Below are 25,533 nucleotides of genomic sequence, written 5' to 3' on the forward strand. Positions count from 1 at the left end.
TACCCTCAATGCAGAGAAACTAAAGCAGATACCTTAAAAGCAACTTCTGGTTGCTTCTCCAATAGGAGAAGGGGACCAGGAACTAGAGAAAAGGTTAGATCAAAAAGAATTAACCTAGAAGGTAACACACGCACAGGAAATTAATGTGAGTCAACTCCCTGTATAGCTATCCTTATCTCAACCAGCAAAAGCCCTTGTTCCTTCCTATTATTGCTTATACTCTCTACAACAAAATTAGAGATAAGGGCAAAATAGTTTCTGCCGGGTATCGAGAGGGTGGGGGGGAGAGGGAGGGGGTGGGGGGGAGAGGGAGGGGAGGGGTGGGTGGTAAGGGAGGGGGTGGGGGGAGAGGAAGGGGCGGGGTGGGTGGTAAGGGAGGGGGTGGGGGAGGGGGGAGAAATGACCCGAGCATTGTATGCACATATGAATTAAAAAAAAAAAAAAAGACTTTGTGCTTGCTAGGCAGGTGCTCTACCATTTGAGCCATACCTCTAGCCCTTTTTTGATTTAGTTGTTTTTAGATATGGTCTCCTTGGCTGGCCTCAAATGGAGATCCTCCTGATCTCTAAATAGCTAGGATTATAGGCAGGTACCACACTTACCTTAAAATGAATTTTAATTCAACCACTGCATTTTCACCATAGCCCTTTGGAGGCGGGGCTATTTTCAGACAAGGAAACTGAGATGAAGATTCTAAGGACTTAGACTAAAGTTATTGTTAGGGTCTTTTTTTTTTTTTTGGTGATGGTGGTACTGGGGTTTGAACTCAGGGCCTCATACTTGGTAGGCAAGCACTCTACCACTGAGCCACTCCACCAGCCTTTTTCTGTGTTGAGTATTTTTGAGATAAGGTCTCTCGAACTATTTGCCAGGGCTGTCTTCAAACCATGGTCCTCCTGATCTCTGTCTCCTGAGTAGCTAGGATTGTAAGTGTGAGCCACAGTGCCTGGCCTACTTAGGGTCTTGCTTTGTACAACTCAAAGGCCAGTGCTCTTTCTCTGCCTATTTCTTCAACTGTAAAATAAGTGTGCTAACGACATGTACTTCATACAGTCACTGTCAGGGCTGAAAGCTTCAATACGTGTAAAGTGTTTACAAGAGGGCCCAGAGAGATACGTACACACTCTGGCCATGATGTGATGTAATAAAGGAGGCCCTCACAAGAACCTATACATATTGTTGGGACTTCCAGGCTCCAAAACTGTAAGCTAAATAAACATCTTCTCCTCCCCACAAACAAACAAAAACATGCCTGGCACAGAGAGAGTGTTCAATAAACATTTGCTAACATTGTCTGTGCTGTGCGTTTCTGTACTCTTCCAAGCATTGGCCTATGACTTCTTCCTGGGAGGAGAAACCAACTTCTAGGCTTAGAAGGCATGGAAGATGGGGATGAACCCATTTTGCAGGCTCTGAGAAACCTGTGGTGGGAGTGGAACAGATACCTTGTAAACAACAGGACTCTCAAAAACAGATAAACCCATAAAGGGGAGAGATGAGCCCTTTACAAAATGTCCAGGACAGGAAGAACAAAGGCTTCTGAACACAGCCCAAGATGATAAGGCAACAGTTTGCTCTGTGACATGCTGAAGGCCTTCTATTTTGAGGCAGATCTAGGTTATTCATGCCTTGTACTTGACCTTCACCAAACAAGTACAAAGTAGGACCTGTGTGTGGAGAAAGGAGTGTGGAGGACTCTAGTTCCCCCAAGCCCCCAAAGGTATGTCTGGAAGTCTTCTAGTGGCTACAGGGAGAGCTCTGAACTCTGCCAAGGAGCCCTAAGCCTGTGTGGGGCAGGGACTTGCCCTGTAACCCTGTCAATATAAATGACTTGCTAGGCAACTGTGCTACCACTTGAACCACACTCCCAGCTGGTACAGGAATGGGTGAAAGCGATTGTAAGCAATTTTAGCACCAGGTCGGTTGGCTACTGCTGAAAAGAGGTCAAATGAAATGCCAAATATAATCCAGAAAGAGCTACATCTACGAAACAGCTTTACAAACCCTAATCAAGGAAGTAGTCATTGCAAATTGTACTCCGCATGTTGTTGAAAGTTGTTGAGGTCATGTTCTAGCAGTTGGAATTTTTGCTGATGAGTCTGCCCTCTCAGAAAAAAACACCAGACCCACAAATAAAATAAAAGGTTGAAAACACCAATGTCTATAATTAAGATTTGCAATGACGTCTTCTGCCTGCCCAAGCTTTCCATGGTTGTGTGTTTCTTAGAACAGGGGCTGGCTGTGCAGGACCAGGCTGGCCTCCATCTTGCCATCCTCCTGCCTCAGCCTCCCAACTGCAGGACTTAAAAGGTGTGCACCACCAGGCCTAGCTTGCTGAGTTTTTATCAAGGGAGTCCCCAGGACGGCCCTATCCGATTTCCTTTCCTCTGCAAAGACTCTTCACCAGCCGACCGACCACACGCAGGCCTTTCCAAACTTTCCAGGGTACAAGCAACCGGTTGACGTCTGGATTTGGAGTTGATGCTCTCCAAACTAAACCCTGAGCTGTCCAGGGGTGGGGCATAGAAAGATGTATAGAGTTCAGAGCAGCTTGAAAAGCCCTACAGAAAACCGATGGTCACATCTTCCCAACCAGCCACCAGCATTAACTACTGAGTCTTGCTGCCCTGTGGGAGATGCGCTTGGCAGCGCACGTGGGCTTCAGGTGCTGGACGGCTGGGGGGCAGGGGAGATGCTAACGAGCCGCTCGGGCTAGGGGCTGCAGGGGTCGATGGTTGACCTCAGTCGGGGCTCGGGAGGCTTTCCCAAGCAGAGAAGCCACCGGCACGCTTTGGGGCGCTGGAACAAAGACTCGCCCTCGCGGGCCGCGGCAGGAGGCGGATCCCTGCGCGGTAATCCGAGCCGGGACAAACAAGCCCACTGGAAGGGGCAAGGTTTCCTCCCCCCCCATCCTCCACTCCCCCAGCCCGGGCCTCCCTATGGGGTCGATGCTGCTCCCGGCGGCCCCGTCCCACCCGGGCTAGGAGGTGGGCTCGCGAGCCTCCCAGCCGCATCCCCGCAGCCGGTCCGGACAGGGGGCCCCGCGCGAGGCACGCGCCGCGGCTCCTCGCCGCAGCTCGCTGGCCATTGGCTGGCTGGGCACGGGCCCTCCCGCCCCGCCCCGCTATTGGCTGAGAGCGCCGCGGGCCCCGCGCGCGAGCCGCCGCTGACATCACGCGGCCTGAGGCGGCGGCCGCGGCGGCGCCCCCGGCCCCAGCCCTGTATCCCCCCCTTTTGGGTAGAGGAGCCGCCGCGGTGCCGGGCGGAGGATGGTGCGCGGCGTGCCGGGGGCTCCCTGCAGCCAGAGCCGCAGTGCCGCAGCCGAGCTGGCCGCGGTGGGCAGCCGACCCCCGCACCGGGCGTGGGGCAGGCGGCCGCGGTGAGGCGCGGAGGGCGGCACGGGCGCCAGGGCCGGCCGGCTGGCGCAGCAGCCGCAGCAGCCATGGGGGCCCTGACCAGCCGGCAGCATGCGGGCGTGGAGGAGGTGGACATCCCGTCTAATTCCGTGTACCGCTATCCGCCCAAGTCCGGTGAGGGCCGGGTGGACGCCGCGGGCCGGGAGGAGGTGGGGACGGACTGACTGCGCTGTGGATGCTCCGGGGCGGGCATTGCGGGCCTGCGACGCGGTGGCCGAGGCGGCTCCAAAATGGTCTTCGAATCGGGGCTGGGGGTGGGGTGGGGTTGTCGAGGAAGCCGAGGTCCCCGCTCGCTGCCCCAGGCCAGCCAGTGGAGGAGGCAGCTTTAGGGGACTGCAGGGTCACCCAGGTCACCGTTCTCGGAGGACACGAGCAGCCTCCGTGGTAATCTGCCTGCGACAGGGACGTGCGCCGGCGGGGATGCTGCGTTGCAAGGCGATCGGTGCCGGGCACGGGTCGGCCACTGCAGGGTCTGCGGCTTCGGCACCTGTGCCAGCTGTTGTCCCTGCGCTGTTTGGTCCAGGTTCCCCGAGAAGGTTAGAACCAGGTTCCTCGCGGAAAAGCCCCACTGCCTGCTTGCTGGAGGAGGGGCCGAAATTGCATTTTGCAGTGCTGGTCCTTTTCCAGAGGCTGTCAGAAAGAAAAGTGTGCCGACAAAGATGTTTGAGAATCTGAGTATCAGAGTCACTTGGATTGTCACTTTGCCACAGGAGCAGCCAGGTCTGGCGTTAGGCGTGGGGACAGAAGTGTTCAAAATGCATAAAAGTGTGCTTGTTTTTAGATGCATACCTTCACTTAGAAAGGTAAGTGGTCCAGCTTCTGGTTCGTGGCATCAGCAGTGGAGGTTTTTGCCCGAGGATTTTGACAGCAGAGGAGTGAGAATCGTTCAGTGAGTGAGCTCCAGCCCATCGGAACTGCTGGCGCCTGAGCCAGCGATCTGTCTGCTCTTGATTTTTTTTCCTTGCTGTACTCAAGACTTCTGGGGACCCGTGTCTGTCACCTTCTCTCTGGTTTAGGACCTGATGGGAATTTTGGTGAGGTGTTAGAATTGGAGCGGATCCCATTCTCTTTCGGTAGAATAAAGACATGCTAATGAGTCGAGCTGGTTTCTCAGCAGGGGGTCCAGTTTCTGCCAGGTGAAAGCTGGGAGGAGACAATGAACCTGCCTTTCTGCAGAGTGTCTGCCAGAGCTGTTTCTCACTGCTCTTGGACCAGAGACTGAATCCTTGCAGAGATGAATATGACTAAATGCTATTTTAGAAAGGCCTGAGATAAAGCAGAGGGTCATTAGTATTTTAATAAGGCTCTTGCTAATTATGGACTGTATGGATATTTTTGTCTATTAAAAAAACAGAATGCTTGCCCTCTTTAGCACAGTGCTAAGAAGGCATGTGTGTGGTGTTACATGCCTGTAAATCCCAGTATCCAGGAGGCTGAGCCAAGAGGATGGAGAGTTCAAAACCTGCCTGGGCTGCATAGTGAGACCTTGTCTCACCCTCAAATAAAATAAAACAAAAAACCCAAACAGCCTCAACAACAACCAAAACCAAGAGGCATGTATTTTACTTTTAAAGACAGAACTGTGCAGCAGTATTTGTGAGGTTTTTGCCCTTAACTCACTTGGCTTTTATTGATCCACTCTGGAGCTTGTTTTGCTGAGGTTGGAGTTTTTGACAGTTCACTTCCTCAGGAGAGTATGTACTGCTCCCTCACATATGGGAATTGGCCAAAGGTAAGTCTCTGGAAGGCTGTTTCCCAGAGATTTAAACAAGTTTGAATCTTGGACAATGATAATAAAAGGATAGTGAACCAACAAAAACTTTCTTTAATACACTCAGTACTTCCAGTTGAAAGTAATTCCCCCGATCTTTAAAAATTTTACTTAATTGTAACTCACTATTTATTTTATCTTATTATTTGAGACAGGATTTCACTATGCAGTCCATGCAGGACTTGAACTCTTGATTCTCCAGTTTCAAGTCTCCCAAATCCTGGGATTAAGAGTTGTGCACCACTATGTCTGACCATTTAAAAACAAAACTTTTTAAATGTAATCAATTCTGCCTGGCAAGCACAAAGCCTGAGTTCAAACCCAGTACTGTTCAAAAACTTCTGGCTCTCTGGGTGCTGGTGGCTCACGCCTATAATCCTAGCTACTCAGGAGACAGAGATCAGGAGATCAGGAGACACAGCCAGCCCAAGCACCCTGTCTCGAAAAAACCTATCACAAGAAAAGGGCTGGTGGAGTGGCTCAACAGTAAGAGGGCCTGGCTAGTAAGCATGAGGCCCTGAGTTCAAACCCCAGTGCTGCCCTCCCCCCCAAGAAAAAGTAATGAGTTTGTTTTTTGGTACTGGAGATTGAACCCAGGGCCTTGTGCATACTAAATATCTGCTCTACCAAGAAGCCACACCTTCAGCTACCAACAACTCTTATGTTTGTTTTGTTTTTTAAGACAGGGTCTCACTATAGCTCAAGCTGCCTTGAACTCACCATGTAGCCCAGACTGGCCTCAAACTTGAAATCTTCCTGTCTCTGCATCCCTAGAGCAGGGATTACAGAAGTGCACCACCCTGCCTGGCCTCCCCAACAAAATTTTTTGGGGAGGGAGGCTTATAGTTGCCAATATATTTTTAATTGGAGTTGAGTTACATATGAGAGAAATCTTTTTTTTTTTTTTTTTTTTTTGGTGGTACTAGGGTTTGAACTCAGGGCCTCATGCTTGCTAGGCAGGCACTCTACCATTTGAGCCACTTCACCAGCCCTAAGAGAAATCTTTACAGTAGACCAAATTATGTTGAGAGTAAAACAAAAACAGAAATCAGAACATTCACAACCCAGGCAGCACACCTTTTTTTTTTTTTTTGCTTTTGTTTTGTGCAGTACTAGGGATTGAACCTAGGACCTAGGCAAGCACTCTATCATTGTGCTATACCCCCAGCCTTTTTTTCCTTCCTTCTTTCTTTTTGTTTTTTTTCTGGCAGTACTGGAGGATTTGAACTGGGCCTGGCGCTTGCTAGGCAGGCACTGTACACTTGAGCCATACTCCAAGCCTTTTCTGCTTTAGTTTTGTTATTTTTGAGATAGGGTCTCACTTTATGCCCAGGCAGTCCTGGACTTTGATCCCTTTATTTATGCTTCCCACATAGCTGGAATGACAGGTGCCTGCCATCATGCCCACCTTTTTATTGGTTGTCATAGGGTCTCTTGAACTTTTTGTCTAGGCTGGCATTGAACCTCTATCCTCCTGATCTCAACTTCCCAAGTAGCTGGGATTACAGATAGGCTTAAGCCCTACTCCCCATACTGGGCCCGTAACTGGCCCCCCCTTTTATTTTTTTGCCAATGGTAGGGCTTGAACTTACGGCATTGTGCTAGCTAGGCAAGCACTCTACCACCACTTGAGCCATGCTCTGGACCCCTTTTTCATTTTTTTTGAGACAGGGTCTTGAAGTTACCCAGGCTGGTCTTGGACTTGTGATTCACCTGCCTGGCTTCTAGTCAGTACACCTTCGTGTACATGAAAACTTTTGTGAGTCTGCATATCTATGTTCTAGACTAGAGAAATCACTTACTTTTCCTCTGCCTTTATTTATTTATTTTTTTTCTGGAGACAAGGTCTCCCTACAGAGGTCAGTCTGGCCTCTAACTTACTATGTGGTCCAGGCTGGCTTGAATTCACAATCCTTCTGCCACCCTTCCCAGACCTTCCTCTGCTTTTTATTTTTATTTATTTATTTATGTTTTAGTACTAGAAATTGAATTTAGGAAGCTGTACCACTTGAGCCACGATTCCAGTCATCTTCTGCTTTTTAAATTTATCTGACTCTTTATTGAATTACAATCTTTTGGACCCAACAGGATTCTTAAAGAGGATTTGGTCCATTCTAGGTGAGGTGGCTCATGTCTGTAATCCCAGCTATGTGGGAGGAATAAACAGGAAGATTTTGGTCCAAGGCCAGCCCAGGCCAAAACTTGACACCTTATCTGAAAAATAACCTAAAAAACAAAGAGGGCTGGGGCTGAGTGGTGGTGTGGCTCAAGTGATAGAGCTCCTGCTTTGCAATGTACACTGTGCAAGCATGAAGCCCTGAGTTCCAACCCCAGTCCCACCAAAAAAAAAAAAAAAAAAAAAAAAAACCAAGGATGGGATATGGCTCAAGTGATAGAAAGCTTGCTTAGCAAGCACGAGGCCCTGAGTTCATGAAAAGGAGAATTGGGTCTAGGTCCACTCATCTCATCAAGAATGGAGACTCAAGCCCGGTGGGGGTGATGGATGCTTATAATACCAGCACTTGGGAGGTTGAGGTAGGAGGATTAAAAGTTCAAGGCCAGTCCCGGTTACATAGTGGAGACTTGTCTCAAAAAAGGGCCCCAGAGAAATAAACTGATATGGCCAAAGTAGGTCACCAGCAAGTTAGTGGTCTTTTGCTTCTTGCTTTCACAAAGAATCAAGTTTTGAGTTTGTCTAGGATAATTTGTGGAATGGAGGCTATTCTGTGTAAGAACTGAAATATAACTCAAAGGCCTATTCCTCTTGAGAAATCAGACTGGGTTGGGCACAAAGCAAATAGCAGAGTCACATTTTTCAAGGTGACTGATGGAACATACCTTGTGTCCTAGATGCTAAATGGAGACTACCCTCTGGTTCACTGGAAAGTCACCAGCTGGGAATGTGGCTTAAGTGGTAGCACAGTTACCTAGCAAGTGCAAGGCTCTGACTCCAAATCCCAACGTTACCAAAAAAAAAAAAAAAAAGTCACCAGAAAACTGTATTGCTTGTAGACAGAAAACTGGCCATTCCTTCCTCTCTCCCTCCTTTCCTTCCTTCCCTCCCTTCCCTTCCCTCCCTCCCTTTCCCTCCCCTCCCCTTCCCTCTCCTCCCCTTCCTTCCCTCCCCTTCTCCTTCCCTTCCTCCCTCTCTCCTTCCCTCCTCCTCCCTTCCTCCCTTCCTTTCCTTCCTTCCTCCATTTTTCATGGATATTGTGGGGTTTTCTTGGGGACTAGATCTCAGCATTTAGCCTAGGCTATCCTTGAACTTAAGAACTTATTACCTTGAGCTCCCAAGTAGTTAGAATTACAAATATGCAGCCATGCCTGGTTCTATTTTAATTATTCTTGCTAATTAGGTGCTCAATTTGAGATTTTAGTTGCTGAAAGAATGCTTGAATATGTAAAACAAAATAATTACATAGTCTTTAAAAATCATTATTTAAAAGTTACACTATTTGCAAAATTTCATTGCTTATCATTTAGTGGAAGAGGTAGACTATGCATACTGAAATAAATAAGAATACAGAATGTATCATAATGAGTAGGATCTGTCCCAGGAATGCAAGGTTGGTTTAATATCTGAAAATCAGTGTTAATATACTGTACTAATAGAATAAAGAACAAAAACTAAATAATCTTAGTAGATGCAAATGAAACATTTGACAGAATCCCCTACCCATCAATGATTAAGAAAAAAAAAACATAGAAAACACTTGCCAAACTAGGAATAGAAGGAAACATCTTCACCCTGATAAAGGGCATGTATGGAAAGTCAGCATCATGCTTAATGATGAAATACTGAACATTCTACTGCTAATATTAGGAAGGATGTCTGATTTTGCTGTTCAGTATTGTACTAAAGATTCCAGTTAGTATAATAAGGCTAGAAAATTTTAAAATGTATGGCACCTAGCTTATAAAGGAAGAAAAAAACTCTTATTCACAGATGACATGATCTTATATGCAGAAAATATCAAGGATTACAAACACACACACAAACTAATAAATTAGGGAAGTTAAAGATACAACATCAACATACAAAAATCAATTGAAGGCTAGGTTTGGTTGTACATGCCTATAATCCCAGCAATTGAGAGAGTGAGGCAGAAGGATCTCAAGTTTATAGCCCTTTCTTACCCTCCCACCAAAAAAATCAACTGAGTTACGTGTGGGGTGTGTGTGTGTGTTTTTCTCTGTGCTTGGAGCCAGTAATCTCAAAATGAAATTAAGAAAACAGTTCCCCACCCTGATAGCATCAAAAAGAATAAAAGTCTTTTTTTTTTTTTTTTTTTGCAGTAATGGAATTTGAACTCGGATCCTCATGCTTGCTAGAGAGGTGCCTTACCACTTGAGCCACACTCCATTCCAAAGAATAAAATTCTTAGAAATAATCTTAACAAAGGAAGGAAGTACAAGACTGATACACTGAAAATTCCAAAATGTTGTTGGCATTGATATTTTAAGGAAAATGTAAAAGACCTACATAAACACAGACATTGCATGCTCATGGATTGGAAGACTCCATATCAGCAATGCCAGCATTCTCCAAATTGACTATAAATTGAATGAATTCCCTTTCATATCTCAGAAGGCTTTTCTGTAGCAACTACCCAGTTGCTTTAAGTTTATATGGACATGCAAAAGACAGAATATTCAAACAGTTTTGAAAAAGATCAAAGCTGAAGGATTTTCATTAACATATTTTAAAATTAGTATTAAGCCACAAGAGTCAAGACAGTATGGCACAACAAAAGGCATATATACACAGATCAGTAGAACAGAACTGAGAACCAGAAAGAAATTCTTACATTTATTATCAGTTGACTTTGACAAATGTGCCAAGATAACTCAGTGGAGAAAGGATGTCTTTTCAACAAATATTGCTGAGACAATTTGATAGTAACAAGCAAAAACAAAAGAATTCAGACCCTTTCTTAGCAATTGGGATGTATCTCAAGTGGTAGAGCTTACTAGAATGCACGAGGCTCTGGGTTGAAGCCCCAGCACTGCCAACAACAGTGTCAGGTCCTTTCTTCACATCAAAAAATTAATTAAAAATGTATCATAGAGAGAAAAGACAACCAAGTAAATGGGAGAAGATGTTTGCAAAACATACAGGCAATAAGAGATTTGTATCTAGAATATATAAAGAAATTTATAACTCAATAATAAAAAATATAACCCAATTAAAAATTGGCAAAAAAATAACATTTCTCAAAAAATTTTATATTATGAAATATAAAAAGATATGTGACATTACTAAAGATTAGGGAAATACAAATCAAAACTATGATTAGACACTTCTTCACATCCACTAGGACAGCCGTAAGCCAAAAACCAATGACAGGTATTGGTAAGGCCATGGAGAAATTGACAGTACACTTTGCTGGTGGGAGTAGACTCAAGCAGCCATGTTAGAAGTCAGTTTTGGTTTCTCAAATGGTTAGTTACTATATGACTCAGTCACTCCTCTTCTAGATGTATGCCCAGGAAAAAATTTAAAAATACATTCATACAAAATTTGCACATAAATTTGCATAGCATCATTACCCATAATAGCAAAAAGGTAGCAATAACTCAGATATTCATCAGTGGATGAACAGAACAACTGATAAACAAGATGCAGTAAAAAGGCAGAAGGAATGAAGAATTGACACATTACTGCAACATGGGTGAGACTTGAAAGCATGCTAAGTAAAAGAAACCAAATGTAAAAGGCCATGTATTACATAATCCCATTTATATGAAATGCCAAAGAGGCAAATCCATGGAGACAAAGTAGATTAGTGACTGCCAGGGTCTGGGGAGAGGGAGAAATGAGGAGTGACTGCTAATGAGTTTCTTTAGGGGTAATGAGATGTTCTGAAATTAGATAATGACAAATGGTTGCACAACTCTGAAAATAAACTAAAAACATTGGACTGTGCCCTCTAAATAGGTGAACTGTGTGATATGTAAATTATATCTCCAAGCTATTTGAAAAATGGGTCATAGACCTAAAGGCAAGAGATAAAGCTATAAATCCCTAAGCAAAGGACAGGAGAAAATATTCAATTTGATTGGGAGTGTACAAAGAGTTTCTAGGTATTGAGAGCTGAACTTGGAGCCTTGTGCTTGCTAGGCAGATGCTCTACCACTTGAGTCACTCCGCCAGCCCTATTTGCATTGATTGTTTTTGAGATAGGGTCTCTCTTTATGCCTGGGTTGGCCTGGTCTGTGATCCTCCTATTTATGCTTCCCCTAGTAGCTAGGATGACTTGAATGTACACTGCACCCAAATATTGGTTAAGATAGGGGCTTGTGAACTCTGCCCAGCTGGCCTGAACCACAATTCTCCTGATCTCTGCCTCCTGACTAGCTTGCATTATAAGCTTGAACCACAGCACCCAACTTGTACAAAGAGTTCTTATGGTGAGACACTAAAAGCACAATCTGATGAGCAGAATTGAGGATCTGGAGCAGAAACTGCTTTTAAAATGAGTCTTAAATGTTACCTGGGCTTTATTGCTTCTTAAGATCTAGGCAAATTAGACAGAAACCACTTGCTCCCCAAATCACAGAATGAAGCCTTCTCATACTCTCTCCAAGAGCCTGGGAATTCCTGACTTACCATCCTTGGGATCATCTGAGCTCCTGGGCTTCAGCTTGCTGTCTTTGCCCCACAACAGACGTGACATCAGTCCGGTCTTCAGTTTCTCCGAAGAATTCCATTCACATATAAAGTATTGGAAGTGTGGCTTTAATAAAGAGTTATGAGAGGTGATAAATTGGGGTTTACATTGTAGAAATGCAGGGCACTCCAAAGGAGTAATAAGTATTGTTACCCTAAACTGCACTTGAGCTATGTTCTCGCTAGGAAGCTTCCCTGGCCCTTCAGCTTAATGTCCCCTTCCCCTTACCTCTCCTTTTTTGGCTCTTCACTCTCCCCTCTCAGAGGAAAAACAAGTTACAAAGCAGTTTGGGTTCCATCAGGAACCCAAACAAACTGCAAACAAATTGCGAGCAAAAGCTCGCAATTCCCTTAAGTATACTGCTCTCCATTTTAAGTAGCTTCTTAAGTTACAGCCACCAATACATAGTGTCTTCCCTTAGAGGAGCCCTGGTGCCAGCTCTTAAGATAAAATGCTCTTTACCTCCATCCAGAAGAAACATTACTCATTGAATTTGAGGCAAAGATGGAATATCCAGATGAAAACATGGCAGGGGGTAACGATTTGGACAGAGACCCCAAAGTAAGATTAGAGAAAAAGATTAGGGAGTCAGTAGGAGAAGAAGTAAACATTTATTGTTGCCCCTTGTGCCTAGCAAGCTGCTAGGCCCCTGTGATCTTACTTGATCTCAACAACTATCATTTGAAAAAACTATTGTAATCTCCACTTGACAAAGAAAGAAAGCTCAGGAAGTTTCACTTGTCCTTGGTCACACAGCTGGTAGACCAGCATAGGGATAAAATCTAGCTCTGTTTGAAATGAAAGCCTATGTTTTGACTCTATGAGGAAGAGAAGGAAATTATGAAAGAAGAGTAGAGGACTAAGCTCTTGGAGTTAAGTACGTTTATGGGCTGGGCAAAACGGAGCAAGTGCGAGGTAGACAGAGACCCAGAGCTGCTTGTGTGTAAATTCTGAGCATTCAGAAGATGAATGAAGCGTGAGAAAAGACTGTTGGCTTCATATTCCAGATGAGTTTCAGTGGAGTGGTGGAAACCATTGTAAAGACTGAGAAATTATGGGTTTGTGTTGGAATCAGGTATAGGGTGAATGGATGGTGGGTGTTGTGGGTGTGTGAATATTAAGCCAGGGCAGATGGAACTTCTTGTATTTGGATTTTGAGTTGGTAGACCAGAATATGTTGAATAAGGTGAGTAAGAAGCCAGTGGAGGGAGAGAAATGCAAGTGTTAAGAAAGAAGGATGGGCTGAGGATGTGGCCCAGTGGTATAGTGCTATCTCACATGTGCAAGGCTCTGCTGCCATCCTTAGCACCACCAGAAAAGAAAGAAGTGTGGAAGAGGGCAGCTGCTGCAGCGAGTGCTATCTCACATGTGCAAGGCTCTGCTGCCATCCTTAGCACCACCAGAAAAGAAAGAAGTGTGGAAGAGGGCAGCTGCTGCAGCGAGTGCTATCTCACATGTGCAAGGCTCTGCTGCCATCCTTAGCACCACCAGAAAAGAAAGAAGTGTGGAAGAGGGCAGCTGCTGCAGCGAGTGCTATCTCACATGTGCAAGGCTCTGCTGCCATCCTTAGCACCACCAGAAAAGAAAGAAGTGTGGAAGAGGGCAGCTGCTGCAGCGAGTGCTATCTCACATGTGCAAGGCTCTGCTGCCATCCTTAGCACCACCAGAAAAGAAAGAAGTGTGGAAGAGGGCAGCTGCTGCAGCGTCTAGTTCATCTTGGGAAGTTCAAAAATTAGTCATGCAATAAATGTTCTGAATTTTAAGAATAAATAATAAAATACAATGAAAAAGGATGGTTATTGAAGATGTCTCAGAGTAGGTAAGCAGTTGGAAGTGAGAACTCAGGTGAAGAAATTAACCTTAGAATGGGGCAGGAGGCATCCCTCCTTGAGATGGAAGAAAGTGTGGCTAGAAATGAAGGGAATTTGCAAGGTCTGGAGACTTTCTCTTTTGATGAACTTGGTTTTGAACTCAAGGATTTGCACTTGTGAAATGGGCACTCTACTGCTTGAGCCACTCCTCCAGTTCATTTTTCTTTTTTTCTTTTTTTCCAGTACTATGTTTTATACTCAGGGCCTCATACTTGCTAGGCAGGTGCTCTACCACTTGAACCACTCCACCACCCCGGTTTTTTGTTGGGTATTTTTGAGATAGGGTCTCTTGAACTATTTGCCCAGTCTGGCTTCAAACTGTGATCCTTCTGATCTTTGCCTCCTGAGTAGCTAGAATTACAGGTGTGAGCCACTGGTGTCCAGCTTGCTCTGGTTATTTTGGAGATGGGATCTTTCAAACTATTTCCTTGGACTTAATTCAAACTGTGATCCTCCTGATCTCAGCCTCCCAGGTAGCTAGGATTACAAGCATAAGCCACTGGCACCTGGCTATATATGGAAACTTTAATAATGGAGAAGGGTTTGAGAGAGCATCATACAGTAGAAGGAAGAAAGGTACATGGGTTGGCATTAGGGACTGAAGAATGTACCAAGGGTACATTAATTAATCCATTAATTAATTTATTAATTTTGTGACACTGGGAATTGAGCCTAGGGCCTCTCACATACTAGGCAGGGAGATTGAGTCTCACTAACTTTGTCTGAGTTTACCTCAAAATTGGGATTCTCCTGCCTCTGCTTCTGGGGTAGCTGGAATTACAGACATGAACCACCATATTTGGCTACATGTCTCTTGTTTTAAATATATGATGAAGCTATGGTTGTTAACACTATATTTTGGTTCCAATTAGGACAGAATCCTTATCTAGAATTCTGTTCTAATTGTTTCATGCTATGAAAAATATATGAAAATATATAGCATGAAATAATAGCATTTTAAACTATTAGGGAAAATGGAATAGTCAATAAATAATTCAGTAAAATTTCCTATTTGGGAAAAAAAGGTTAAATCCTTATCCTCTACAGTCCACATTACAGAAATTCCAGATGTAAAAACAATCAAAGAGGAAAGGATAGGGAATTAAAGGACACTTGTCAGTAGGACAGTTAGTTAAATCTGGGTTTCTAGTGGAAATGCAAGTGATAGTCAAAGCACATGGCTCTGCAATAAAAATAGCTGGATTTGGGGACCTAACACTGCCTCTTGCCATCTGTGGGACATTGAACAAATTATTTAAGCTCTCTGTGCATTAGTTTCCTCCTCTGGAAATAAAAAGAAAGTTGCATCTTCATAGGGTTGTGAGGAATAACACACGTGGTTCATTAGTACAGTGCTGGTATAAGATAAGCCCTCAGTAAGAATACTCAATATTGTTATTATGTGGCCATTAAAACAAATGAAGTCCAGCCATAGTACAGACAGGAATGATGTTTCTAGTACATTAGATGAAAAAAGCAATTTGCAGATCCATATGTGTGCTATCCCATTTCATTGTTTAAAAATAAAGCAAAACAAGCCAGGCTTGTGGTTGCACTCTGGGAGGCTGAGGCAGGAGGATTGAGAGTTTGAGGTCAGCCTGGGCTGCAGGGAGACCCAACGTCAAAATAGAACAAAACAGGAAACCTTGATGTATTTGAATATGTAGAAGAAATCTGGAAGGCCACAACCCAGTTGTTAACAGTGCCATTGGTTCTCATGGACTAGGATTGGATTATTACTTTTCAAATTGTATACTTCTGGACTCAGGACATGGATTAAGTGGTAGAGGCCCTGCCTAGCAAGTGTGCAAGACTCTAAATTCAAATCCCAGTGCTGCCAAAAAAATAAAACCAAAAACAAAGTATATAGTTCTATGTATTAATTTTTTAGCACAGGACTTGTGTAATTTTATAGTAAAAACCTGAATGATACAAGCACCACTGCAGGATTATAGAACTGAGGGAAATTGTTAGAGGTGTTTGGAAATTTTTATTTTCTTTTTATGACCTAAGCCTTAAAGTATGACATTGACATGTAATGTAGATGAAGATTTTTCAAATATGCGAAAACCTGACATAAGTCCATAGCTAGTTTTCCCATATTTTAACTTTATGTGAGATTTCTGTTTTGGGTTTTGAGACAGGGTCTTACTATGTATCTTAGGCTGGCCTTGAACTCTAAATCCTCCTACCTCTGCCTCCCAAGTGCTAGGATTCTAGGCATGTACCACCATGCCCAGTTATTTTTGAATTAATTCTATTTTCTGCAGTAATCAAGTATGTAGATCCATCATTCCAAAAGTAAATAGTTTCAAAATTAATATTTTTCACTTACAGGCAGGATATTTAATTTACTTTCTATGACCTTAATAAGTAAAACTATAAAAAGGTAAGATTGATTACAGGACTTGCAATAAAAACTCTGTAATAACTTGAGATAGTGGCTCAAATCCAAAATTTGCTTGTTTATTTTATAAAATATAAAATTTTCATGACTTCATAAAGTTTAAAATTGTTGCTTTGGAATTGTGCCATACCAGTAAATAAATTACTGTTACTTATTTTACTTATTGGTCTAAATAGTGGGTTTTGTTTTTCTTAAATGTGTTTCTGCAGTCCAGCATATTTCAGTAACTTCATAGACTTGGAAGGAAAAGCTACTTTAAAATTAGGATTTTTAGCACCATTAACTGCACCTGTAATCCTAGCTAGATCAGGGGGATTGTGTTTCGAGGCAGCCTGGGCAAATCGTTTGTGAGATCCCATCTCCAAAATAACCAGAGAAAAATGGACTAGAGGTGTGGTTCAAGTAGAGCTCCTATTTTGCAAGCATGAAGCCCTGACTTCAAACCCCAGTCCCATCCCACCCATCCAAAATAAAAATTAGAGTTTTTGTTTGTGAACATTTAGGGTATCCATAAGCAGAGCTGTAGAAAAATAAAAAATGAGTTTGTCTTTTATTGTATGATGTTTTCTTTCATAGTAGATTGGTAACAAATATCAAAACTTACTGAGACAGACATAATTTAGGGACCCACTCACTGATCAATAATTTCACTGTGGTGGTATAAGGAATATGCCCCAAAAGCTTAAATTCAAAATGGTTAGGGTAGCGTATTATTTAAGATTGTGAACTCTGAGTGATATTTTTCTTCTTGTTCACATAACCAGGAACAAACAGTTGCATTTTTCTTTGTGAGTAGCTGAAGTCAATTTATTGATTTTGGGCTCTTCACAAAAGTTACCATTCACAGGATAGGATTCCCTCAGTATGATACAAGTTGCTTGGACTTGCCTTGTATTCTCAGAGAGCAGGAAGTGTTGATAGTCACTAGGATGAAATTGGATGCTAAGGAGTGGTGTGTCTGGAGCTCCTTTGTGCAGGATGGTTAGCTGCTGGTCACACATGGCCTTAAAGTATGCCTCATCCAAACTGAGATGAGCTATAAACAGTGAGAAATAAATATGTTGCAGATTTTGATGATTCAGTACAAAATGATTTTTATACTTGGTTGAATATAATGGGTAAGCGAAATATATGAAAATTAATTTTGTCTGTTTCTTTTTGTGTGTGTGTGTGTGTGTGTGTGTGTGTGTGTGTGTGTGTGGTGCTGGTGGTCAAACCCAGGGCCTTGTGCATGCATTCTATCACTGACTTACACCCTTAGCCCCTCTACTTCTTAAAAAATTTGCCAACATGTCTGAAAAAATCTTTTTAAGGTGAGTAATTTGGTGACATTTTGTACATTTCTGGTGTTGCACAACTGCCACACCTCTATTCTAAATATTTCATTACCTCAAAATAACATCAGGTACTCATTAAGCAGTTGCTCTTCATTCTCCCCTGCCTTCGCCCCTGGCAACAACCAATGTGTTTTCTCTCTATGGGTTTATCAGTTCTACATATTTCAGATGCATGGAGTCATACAGTATGTGACCTTTGGTGTTGGATTCTTTGACTGAACTTGATGGTTACAAGGTTCTTCCTGCTGTAGTGTGTATCAGCACCTCTTTTTGTGACTGGGTAATATTCTGTTGTATGGACATTCCACATTTTATCTGTTCATCTGTTGATGGACAATTTGATACTTGATTATTTCCACCTTTTGGCTATTGCAAATATTGCTTCTATATACCCTTATATAGGGAAGGCATTAAGCACTTATGTTGCCTTTCCTTGAATTATACCTCTGGGTAAGTAACCAATTAATAGACAAGGGGAAGTTTCTTTTTGTAGTAATACTCCACCAGTTCTTTTTTTGGTGATGGGTTTTTCTCAAGAACTATTTGCCTAGGCTGGCTTCGAACTGCTGTCCTCCTGATCTCTGCCTCCTGAATTGGATTACGGGTGTGAACCACTCGCACCTGGCATCCCCTTACCATTTCTGATTTTAGAGTGCCGTAATACTATTTGGAAGTAAAGAAGCTGGGTGTTATGGTGTTGCAGGAGTTTGCTAGCTGAGATACAGGACTCTTGAGGCAATTAGCAGAAAGCAACATTTTATTGTGCCAACACAGACTCGGTGGACTCATGCCCAAAGGCTGAGCCCCGAGAACAAAGGGGGCTCACTTTACATACTCTTGCAAGCAGGTTACAGAAGCAAAAAGCAAGTTCTAATCCATATATGGTTATATTTAATTTTATTGGCTACTTTACCCTAATGCTATGTGACTTTCCCCTCCCTGGTGCTACATGACCTTTCTCATGTTCAGATTTCTCAGGTTTTATCTCTCTGCTATGCCATCCCTACCTCCCTGCTACTTTCTCAGGATTCAGGCCTAGACTGTTTTCTTCTGATCCTCCTCCCTGGTACAATGGTTCATGTACATAATCCCAGCACTTGGGGCAGGAAGTTCTCAAGTTTGAGCCTACCTTGGGCTACATAGCAAGTTCCAGGTGAACCTGGGCTGCATAGTGACACCCTGTCTGAAAAATAAATAAATAAAATAAGAAATAAAGCTGTGCACAAGTTGTCCACAGGACATCTTTTCTAGGGATTGCCAATATGTTTGGTGTTGGCATCTGCACATAACTGTGCACTGATCGGTCCCTCTGGAAAGACTGCCAAGTAGGCCAAAAACTCTTCTCAGTCTGCAAATGCTTGATCTCTTTCTCACTAGTCTAATTGAGAGCAGGTTGTTAGAGGGAGTGCTTCATTTCACAGAAAGGAAAAGGAAATTTTTGGTGTCTTACATTTATTTTTCCTTTTGACTGATGAGTGCTTTGGGGAGCTTATTCTACTTTAATTTGTACAGTCTTACGCCTTTCATGTTTCTCCCACTCAGACAAAAGTTTAGAAATGAATATTGTCAAATAATTAATCAAGTGATTGAACAGATATTCAAACTAGTTTTAAGCAAAAGCTAGAACATATTTGCCACCTATACAGTTTTAAAGAAGTCATTCCCAGTTATTAACTGTCAGCCATCTACCTATCTCTATTACTTTGTTAAATGTATTTTTTTGGAAAGGTGTACAATGAGTTGAGTCCCCCTAACCCCCCACCCCCTGCCCCCAGGGCCTCATGCATGCTAGGCAAGTACTCTGCCACTGAACTATATTCCCAGCCCATATATTCTGTTTTTCGGGGGTAGGGGGTGGGATTGGGGTTTTAACTTCTTGTTTGCAAAGCAGATGCTCAACTGCTTGAGCCACACCTCTAATCCATTTTGCTCTGGTTATTTTGGAGATGAGGATCTCTCTAACTGTTTTCCCAGGCTAGCCTCAAACTATAATCCTCCTGATCTCAGCCTCACAAGTAGCTAGGATTATAGGCATGAGCCACTGGAGCTGTTCAGCAAGACAATACTACAGTTAGTCCTTCACATCTTTCTTGATCATTTCTCTTAATATGGAAAAAGAGTATTTCCAATAGAACCCTGTCACCTGCTTTAACCCTTTATCCCCTAGCAAGAGAATGCCATTGTCTTGCTAGGTTAAATCACTACCTTCTCTAAGTCAATTCCCTGTGAGTGTCCCTGCCCAACTTTCCTGCCTGACTATTCACAGGCCTCCACACTGAACTCAAGCTGGACAACTCTAGACCCCAAACCTGCTTCTCTCCATCCCTTCCTTATTCATCTTTGGGCAAGCCACTCATTAATGTAGTTTATTTTTTCAGTACTGGGGATCAAACCCAGGGCCTCATGCAAGCACTCTACCACTGAGCTGCATCCCAAGCCCTTGGTTTTCTGAGGCATGTCGCACTAATGTAGCTCAAGCTTTATAAATTCAGGTATGAGTCATCGTGCCCAGCCAAAATTTTTAACTTTTCTAATTTCTCCTCGTGTAATAAACATGTAATCCCTAGTGTATAGAAAATATATTTTACTAAGGGTCAGATTGTTTGAGAAGACTGCTTTCTACTAGAGGCAGCTAGGCGTCTCCCTCTCTATAAATTATGCACTTGGAAAATAGGGCCAGCAAGTGTGAGACATAAATAACGGTAATTAAGCTCTCCTCCATGATGAGCGGCGCACTGTGCCACTGCAGATGCTGCTCCTTGTGTTTCCACGTTTTGGCGGGGAACTTTCGAGAGTTCCTCAGTGGTTGCTTTGATTTGGACCATGATTACTTTCCAGGAACGTTCTCCTGATTGTTAATTCAAGAATTGCCTCTCTTTGTAGTGATTTTATATACATTGTTTACTTTAATAGATATTTCCAGAGCAATTTTCCATGTGTAGAAAATTTAAGAAGTGAATGTGCTGGGCGTGGTGTTTCACACCTGTAATCTCAGCACCTGGGGCTGAAGCAGAAGGAGAGAGTTCCAGCCAGCCTGGACTACAATAATGAGGCCCTGCTTCAAAAAAACAAACAATCAGGAACAAAATACATAATATATGTTCATCAGTGGGCCTTGGGGGACCTTCTGGTCTTTTGGCTGATGGTATTTTATATAGAGCATTATAAGGACTCAAGATCATTAAAAGGAAAACAATGATCTACTTTATGTTTGTTGTCTTGGGTTCTCCATGCTATGATCTTGCTTATCGTGTGCTATGTTCCCAAATTAGGAGAAGAAAACACCTCTGAAGTTAGAAATTGCTCTAATTATTTGTTTATACGTTTAACTTTTTTTTTTTTAAGTCAGCATTTTTTCTTGGTTCAGTATGGCTGCCATCTGCTTCTCTGATTCTTTCTGTTTGTCCCTCTTTAGGCAGCTATTTTGCCAGCCACTTCATCATGGGAGGAGAGAAGTTTGACTCCACACATCCCGAAGGCTACCTGTTCGGGGAGAACAGCGATCTGAACTTCCTGGGGAACAGGCCAGTGGCGGTAGGGCTGTAATCTCTTTACTTTCCTGTGGGGCTCAGGGCCCAAGTGACCAATTCACTCAGCCCTGTAAAAAGCAATTTGCATTTGCTGGCTTAGCGAAGTTTGCAAGTTGGTCTGAGCTGAGGGGGGCCCTAGAGCCAGGTGTCTTGGCCCTGCAGTACTGGAGGAGCCCCTGGAAGTGCTTCTTCAGTGCAGTGAAGTGGAACTTTCCTGAGGACCAGGATTTCTCCAAAGTCCACCTCGTCAGACAACCCTCATCCAACTCTCTCACTTGCCCTCACTGGCATGTTTTATTTCTTTCTTCCTTCTTTGTAGTACTTAGCACCAAGTTCCTATTTATTTTTCTCTTTCTCCGTTTATTGTCAGCAAGACTATGTTTACTGTCGTGTGCCAGACCTAAAACAAAGCCTAGCATGTAATGCTAAGCCTTAGTAAATATTTGTTGAGTGAATGACTGACAAGGTTTTCCTGGTGTCTGAGTTGATATTAGAATGGGTCTCTCTCAGTCTTTTGCCTTTTTTTTTTTTTTTAAACATTCTTCCTGCCTCAGCCTCCTAAGTAGCTGGGACTACATACCACTGTGCCTGGCTCTGTTAACTTTTATCAAGAACCTTCTCTGCACCTGCATGGGGCTTTGTGAAATAGCTGCCAAATGGCTCATGAGTGGCCCTGTGTGCCAAGGAAGGTAATAGAGACTTTTCAGACATGGTTCCTACTGCTCATGAAGACCTACCTAGGGATGGAACCCAGGGTTTCTCTATCATTGAGCTACACCCTCAGCCCTCAGAGGACTTAATACAGTCATTTCATCACTGAGAGACCCGAGGTTCCCAGAGTGGTGGGCAGCTAGCATTTAGGAAGTATGTGCTGTGTTTGAAGCCCTGTTCCAAGTGTTTTACAGAAGTTTTTCTCAAAGTCATAAAACTAGGTGTGCTTGATCACACATCAGTAATCTTTCCACTGTCACTCACTGCCTCAGAAAATTCTGCCATCTTCAAGAAACTGTCAGGTTAGTAGGGCAAACAAAGCAAATCAATAGGAAAGTGAAGATTTAATGTGATTGGCTGGGCACCGGTGGCTCACGCCTGTAATCCTAGCTACTCAGGCAGCAGAGATTAGGAGGATCATGGTTCGAAGACAGCTTGGGCAATAGTTCATGAGACCCTATCTCAAAAAAAAAAAAAAAAATCACAAAAAAAAGGCTGGTGAAGTGGCTCAAGGTATAGTCCGAGATCAAGCCCCAGTACCACAAAAAAAAAAAAAAAAAAAAAAAAAAAACCAATGTGATTGAGTTCATAGGAATTAAAGTGGGAGGAGGGAAGAATGACTTGATCAGACTGCTCTGGCTCAGGGTGGACAGCGGGGGAGCTGAGTGGGGCTTTGAGGAATGGCTGGGTGGGAAAAGGGGGCTTCCCAGAGTGAGGCGCAAAGTATACCCTAAAAGCATTCATGGTTTTGTTGACTCAGCAAATATTTGCTAAGCAACTGCTGTGTGCCAGAAACCGTGATAGCTGCTGTGGACACACAGCTGAAATGAACGTTTGTTCCTCCTTGGAGCAAATAAGGAAACCAGTCTGGCCTGATGGTGAAGTGAGATTGGAAAGGTAGGTGGGGGCTCCACTACTTTGAGAGGTAATCACTTTTCTTCGGGCAGTGGGGAACATTTATCATTTTCAGGCAAGTGGGTGACCTGGAAAAACTGTTTTTTAGGAGGATTGAGTTTGGTGATGATCTTCCATCTCAGGCTTTAATTTTAGAAGTTTGGTTTTGTTGGTGTTGGTTGTCATTGTTTTCTTCCTTTCTGTCTCAGATGATCCCTCTTCTAATTTAAGATATTTTCAAAATACAAGTCCTGGCTAGGCATGGTGGTACACACCCACAATCCCAGCACTCAGAGGCTGAGGCAGGAGGACTGAGAGTTTGAGGCCAGTCTGGGCTACATAGTGAAACCCTGTCTCAAAACCAAAAAAAGAAAAATACAAATCGCCTTCCACTTCAAATTAAGTTAAGCCTAATACTTACCAAATGTATATGCTTCAGTTTTGCTACTACTACCTTACCCATTAAAAAAGCAGAGATTTCTTTGTTTCTGATAGAGCCTTTTCCTCACTTGCCAGTTAGCTTGTGCTTAGAAAATGGGCCTTCCTTATGACATGGACTTGATGTTTGTATCAGCTTCTTTCTTCTTTCTTTACTCTGATGTCAGAATCGTTTATATATGTTTATTTAAAAATAGGTCTTTTTCTGCCTATAAAGATGATTTAAAAATAAGCAAATGCTTCTTTTAGGTTTATTTTGAGGTTTACGCTGCCTGAAAAATTTTCCCAAAGTTGAGTCACCTTGTTTATATCTCTGTGGAAGCCTGTGAATGACCGAGTGATCCTGAATTACTAGGTAGCAGCCTTGACCTTAAGTTTGAGGCTTTTTCTCAAGGGAGTATTGACATTGGTGTTTTTATTGTTGTTTTTATGTAGCAATCATTAAGTATGCTTAATGCTGAACAGAACAAAATTTCAAAAGAACATTATACCGAGCGGGTGTGGTGCAAGTCTGTAATCTCAGCACTTGGGAGGTGGAGAAGGAGAATGGTGAATTCCAGGCCAGCCTGGGCTACATAGCAAGATCCTGTTGCAAACAGAGAAGAAAGGAGAGAGGAGAAGAGACCGTGCTGTGATTTCATGTTAGGAAAGCTAATCAGAGTAATTTCAGATAGCTACATAGAAATATCTAGGATAAATGTAGCATGCTCCTTTTTCTTTCCCCATGTTCTTTAATTATAATAATGCCTAGCAATTAATGAACACTTCCTGATTTGCCAGGCCTGCTTGTCCTGAGTGCCTCACCTGGGTTACCTCATTTTATCCTCACAGCCTATTAAGGCGAAGCACACTAGGCACAAGGACTTTAAGAATACCAAGCCTGTGAGGGATTAAATCAGGATTTGAACCCAGCAGTCTGGCTCTGGAGCCTGAGCTGGTCTGCCACTTCTGTAAGAAGGTCAGGTGTATTCTGGATTTCTGCCCACATGCTGTCTGTGAGTCTGTTTGCGTGGATGGTCAAGTGCAGCTTTTGAATTCTGCAGAAAGAACTAAAAGGTGGAGTGATAAGCTCTGGGAGCACTCCTCAGAGAGCACGCATGTGGTATGTAATTCCATCTGCTGAGCTGACCTCTGTGTTCTGCCATGGCTGCTCTTCATGCTCAGTTAGGGGACCACCCCAAGAATAACTTCCACTCTCAAGTGACAGAGCTGGGTGTCAGTCAACAAGTGAGCATCAGGTTACAGAGCAGAGAGGACAGCCTTTTAAAGCCAGGCAGCAAGAGCGGCTCTTCTTTCCAAAGAGAATGAGGATGGGCATAGGAATATGTTGAAATGAATTGTCAGATTAAAATATAAATGCCATAGACTTCCTGGCTCCAGGGATTTGTGGTATTTACTGTCACTTCTGAATAAGCCGACTAAAAAGTTATCACCTGCACTGATTCCACTGTAGTTTTCACTGGAGTGCTATGAATTTACCACTCAGGATAATCCAGCAGAGCAAATTTGTTCTCTAGTCTTCAGGGTCAGATTTAAGGAAACTAAAGTGTGTGTATGTACAGAAGGACGGTTGAAGAGAGATGGAATCACAATTTCAAGTTTTATTTATATCTTGCCATTAAACTCTGTAGCCTTGGCAAGTCTATCACTCAGGCTCTCAAATTACCCACTAATAAAGCAGGGAAGGTTCGGACACTAAAGGAGTGTAGTGCGTGGAAGATGCCTTTGGCTTGTTGGGTGAAAGAACCCTGGAGCAATGATAGCTGTACTTGCTAACCTTTCAAGTTGGTTATTTCAGCAGCTGCTGATGATTGTCTGTGTAGAAATAGACACCTTGTGTGTGTGTGTGTGTGTGTGTGTGTGTGTGTGCTAGGAATTGAACCCAGGGCCTCATGCTTGCGATGTAAATGGTCTGCCACTAAACTGCAGCTTCAGTTCATATACTTTTTTTCTTGTGGTACTGGGGTTTGAACTCAGGGCCTACACCTTGAGCCACCCCACCAGCCCTTTTTTTGTGATGGGTTTTATTGAGATAGGGTCTCACAAACTATTTGCCTGGGCTGGCTTTGAACTGCGATCCTCCTGATCTCTGCCTCCTGAGTAGCTAGGATTATAGGTGTGAGCCACCAGGCGTCCAGCTTATACACTGGGGTTTAAGTACTGTTTATTTTGTTTTGTTTTTAAGCTAGGGCCTTGATATAGCCCAGGCTAGCCTCAAACTCAAGATCCTTCTGCTTCAGCCTCCCAAGTGTTGGGCTTATAGGCAGCTGCTACTGCTTCTTCTTCGCCATCTTTGTCTTTGTCTTCATATTCATCGTCTTCTCTTAGGACCCTCTAGGCTCTTGTCAGGTGGGTAATGTGCTGATGTTGTAATAAGGTTTGAGGGAGACACATGTCACACAATGGCATTAACTCCCAATCAAAATGCTTATGAAACAAAAAAGGATCCCAAGCATAGCTTCTTAAGTGGTGAGGAGGGCTTCTAAA

The 25,533-nt window shown here is 43.3% G+C and overlaps 1 protein-coding gene and 2 non-coding genes across 9 annotated transcripts in view; 1 reads left to right on the top strand and 2 right to left on the bottom strand.

The window, feature by feature from the left end:
* Positions 1 to 745: 745 nt before the first annotated feature.
* Positions 746 to 817, bottom strand: Trnag-acc (transfer RNA glycine (anticodon ACC)). The gene has a single exon. It is a non-coding gene; the product is annotated as a tRNA-Gly (tRNA).
* Positions 818 to 3,374: 2,557 nt separating this feature from the next.
* The window catches only part of Rnf157 (ring finger protein 157), a 73,620-nt gene continuing 51,461 nt past the window's right edge, over positions 3,375 to 25,533 (top strand). For 6 of the 7 annotated variants that reach the window (XR_012438426.1, XM_074045080.1, XM_074045078.1 and 3 more), the window contains exons 1-2: positions 3,376 to 3,530; positions 20,889 to 21,007. Coding sequence is in view for 6 of the 7 variants with exons in the window: in XM_074045080.1 (XP_073901181.1) it covers positions 3,443 to 3,530; positions 20,889 to 21,007 (207 nt within the window). In the remaining variant the exon portion in view is untranslated. Of the gene's footprint in view, positions 3,531 to 20,888; positions 21,008 to 25,533 lie in introns of all 7 variants that reach the window. The other variant, XM_020159358.2, reaches the window with a different exon arrangement.
* Positions 25,390 to 25,493, bottom strand: LOC141414553 (small nucleolar RNA U13). Its single transcript, XR_012439568.1, has one exon. It is a non-coding gene; the product is annotated as a small nucleolar RNA U13 (small nucleolar RNA).

The sequence above is a fragment of the Castor canadensis genome, chromosome 11 (genome assembly GCF_047511655.1).
Source record: "Castor canadensis chromosome 11, mCasCan1.hap1v2, whole genome shotgun sequence".
Classification (NCBI taxonomy): domain Eukaryota; kingdom Metazoa; phylum Chordata; class Mammalia; order Rodentia; family Castoridae; genus Castor; species Castor canadensis.